This window comes from Syzygium oleosum, unplaced genomic scaffold (genome assembly GCF_021117445.2).
Source record: "Syzygium oleosum isolate NSW1041296 unplaced genomic scaffold, Sole_v2.1 Sole_v2.40, whole genome shotgun sequence".
Classification (NCBI taxonomy): domain Eukaryota; kingdom Viridiplantae; phylum Streptophyta; class Magnoliopsida; order Myrtales; family Myrtaceae; genus Syzygium; species Syzygium oleosum.
Window position 1 is genome coordinate 539,237 of NW_026607524.1, and position 3,113 is coordinate 542,349.

Genomic DNA, 3,113 nt, shown 5'->3' on the forward strand with positions numbered 1-3,113 from the left:
TCAATCACTAGGGAAAGGAGAAGAATCGATTAACTGACGCGTTACATTTGGTACGGGTGATTAGGACAGAAGAGAATGCAAGGAAATCTCTCATCCATTCAAATCATCCCATTTTCGTTGGGATTGGGGACTTACTAATAATCACGTTCTAGTTTTTTTTTTTGGTCAACCAAAGTAGATTTTTATTTATATCATAAACGTGATAGAATAGCTGAGCCCAGACGCGGGGCATCTTTGCAAAGCAAGGCCCAGAGGGCCGGGGGTGGAGAAGACAGCCAGTTCAGCGGAAGAAGTTGGTTTCGGTGCTTTTTCTCTGCCCAGTCTACAACCGAATTTGAACTCCTTGGACAATACTCCAATTGCAACAAAGGGAGGTCCACAAGAAGGTCCCTGCATTCTTTAATGAGCACTCGAATCTCCCAATTGACTTGATCTGCACCCGACAATGTATGAATCAGTTCAAGTCTATCTGACTGAACTATAACTTCCTTCAAACTTCACTGTTTTGCAAATCTCATTGCCTCCAGTACAGCTAGTGTTTCAACTTGAGCCACCGAGGATCCCTTGACAGATTTTGTGAGTCCATCGACGAGAACCCCGGTGTGATCTCGGCAAATGCACGCTATCGCACCGTCGGTTGATCCCTCCACAAGCGAGCCATCAACATTGATTTTCAGCCTCCCTCTCTCCGGTGCAATCCAAGTAGGTGAAGCTGCCCCTTCTCTTCCGTTCCCTATTTTTGCCATATGAATCCCCCATTTTTCATAATTTTCTTCCATCACTTGCGCAGCTTCTACAGTTTTCCTCTGCATTTGGATTTTGGCCTCTAAAGATCGAGTTGTTCCGGGATTTCCAGATATGCCACAGAGTAGTTGCCACCATTTCCAGAGATGGTAATCCATTCTGTTTCTTTGTAAACTTCATTAACCATGCTTCAATTCGAGTTATCCCCTGCTTTGAAACAGATAATTTAAGTTTTGGGTTAGACCATACTTGTTGGATCCAGGGACAGAGCAACAAAGTGTGTTCTGCTGTTTCCACTTCGCTTCGACATAGAGTGCACAATGGATCAGGTACTCTTTTCCTTTTCCACAAATTTTCCTTCGTTGGTAATGCGTTCTGACATGTACTCCACAGAAAAATTTTCACTTTTGTGCATACCTTTAGATTCCATATAGAGTTCCACAGTGCTCTGGGTGTTTGAGTAGAGGATGAGAGTTGTTCTGCCAATTTCTTGCTCGATTCTTGCCTGATTATATTATACCCATTTTTTACTGTGTAGCATCCAGATTTTGTTCCCTTCCAAAATAATTCATCATTTGTTTCCTGTGGTTGAATTGGAATGGACAGAATTTCTTGCTTTGTTTGTTCATCGAAGATTTCTTCAAGCTTTTGCTCATTCCATTGGCCCTCTGCAACATCTATCAATTCTGCTACCTTCTTAGGTTCATTAACATTTGCTGGCCCTCCAATCACTCCCCTCTTCAACCATTTATCTTCCCTGATATTTACTCTCTGCCCGTTTCCAATAGACCACATTGTTGAATTTGCAATGGCATCCCTCCCCACCAGCAGACTTTGCCATCCCCAAGATGGTCTTGTTCCTTTTTCAGCATGCCAGAATTCCTTTTGGCTAAAATAAATTCCCTTCATAGGTTAGGTACTTATCTTTTTCAAAACTACATAGGTTGAAACATATGGATCAGATTCACTTACTCTAATTGAGCCAAATGCAGAAGTTTTAAGGTTTTTATTGTTGAGATATCTCCGTTGAAATCTTTGACTAGACATAAATTTTCCGTCCGACGTCTAATTGACTCAATAATTGCACATACGAAAAGTCTAATCCGATTTTAAAAGAAGTGTCAAGAGTGCGAATATCTAGGAATCAGACCAAACATACGGATGATTTTTTCTTTGTTAAAAATCCGATTGCCATGATTGAACTTAAGTAAATTTATATGATTAAAAAGCTCTAAACCTTCAAGTATTTTAAATCATGTAATTTGGAAATATTATGGAAAATAATATTTATGCTTTTTTATTTCTCAAAATTAGCCAAACTTTGACCTGGCATAACTTATATGTTCAATGTCCCATTGACTCAAATTTTACCCTTACGAAAAGCTCGCTATCCAATTGTTTCAAAAATGCGATTCGATTTTCAAAAAAAGTGTCGGGATCATTAATTTTAAAGAATAAGACCGAACGGCCGGCCTTCATATTTTCTTCATTAAAAATCCAATTGATGTGATCGAGCTTAAGTAATTTAGATGATTCGAATGTTCTAAATCTTATTATGTCAAGCATTTAATATCATATATTTGGGTCCGACCAACAAACAAATCATATATTTGGGACAAAGTTTGAAAGATGATATTTATATATAATTTAACATAAATTGGCCAAACTTTAACCGAGCATAATTTTTCCATTTGATGTCTTAGTGACTTGATTTTTGCACCTACAAGAACCTTATGAGCCAATTGTTTAAAAAATATGATTCGGTTTAAAATAGATGTTGGCATCGCAAATTTTGATGATTGACTCGATTTTCTTAATGCAACACAGTGATGATAAGATAGAAAGAGTAATAAAATTGAAGAGGCACTAGGAAACCGATTTCTCCTTAGAGTTCGGCTAAAAAGAAGTGATTTCTCTTGTTTTCCCTAAACAGGTTGATTTGTTTTCATTTTTATAATCTAATTTTTGGAGATTAATAGGAAACTTGATTGCCAAGAGTTGTTTCCTTGTTTAGAGCTGAGGAAGAAAAAAACCAAAAGACCCCATTATCATAAATAGAAAATGTCACGCCCCGAGCCCCATCGAGCTCACGACATCCCGCTCCTTGGTCGAATTATTGCGACGTCCCAGGAACATCGCCGACCCAACCCAAACATCAAAGACGCATGCGGAAGCGAATACAAAACCCCTGACTAAAAAGACGACGATGGGATAGCTCAACTAGACAGTCAAATAACAACAACATTCATTTATATACAATGCCAAAGCATTATACATACAAACATCATATTATACACGAGCTTAGCAAACAAGAATTCACAACCACCGACATAACAAAAAGGATCAGGTGGCTTGGTTAACTTAACTTC

At 38.4% G+C, this 3,113-nt stretch overlaps 1 protein-coding gene across 1 annotated transcript; it reads right to left on the reverse strand.

Moving 5' to 3' along the window:
• Positions 1-497: 497 nt before the first annotated feature.
• LOC130135965 (uncharacterized) lies at positions 498-1,636 on the reverse strand. The gene is made up of 3 exons (XM_056305881.1): positions 1,162-1,636; positions 783-951; positions 498-733 (listed from the first exon to the last, which is right to left on the reverse strand). The coding sequence occupies exons 1-3, from the start codon at positions 1,537-1,539 to the stop codon at positions 498-500; spliced, it is 783 nt and encodes a 260-aa protein (XP_056161856.1). The 5' UTR covers positions 1,540-1,636.
• Between the last annotated feature and the right edge of the window lie 1,477 nt (positions 1,637-3,113).

What these genes read in the sequence shown, in the direction of transcription:
- LOC130135965 (XM_056305881.1), bottom strand. Translation starts at nt 1,539, where the DNA reads ATGTGGTCTATTGGAAACGGGCAGAGAGTAAATATCAGGGAAGATAAA. An exon ending in ACTCTATATGGAATCTAAAG is followed by an intron (nt 952 to 1,161) that starts GTATGCACAAAA and finishes GTTTCAAAGCAG; the next exon opens with GGGATAACTCGAATTGAAGC. An exon ending in AAACTGTAGAAGCTGCGCAA is followed by an intron (nt 734 to 782) that starts GTGATGGAAGAA and finishes TGGCAAAAATAG; the next exon opens with GGAACGGAAGAGAAGGGGCA.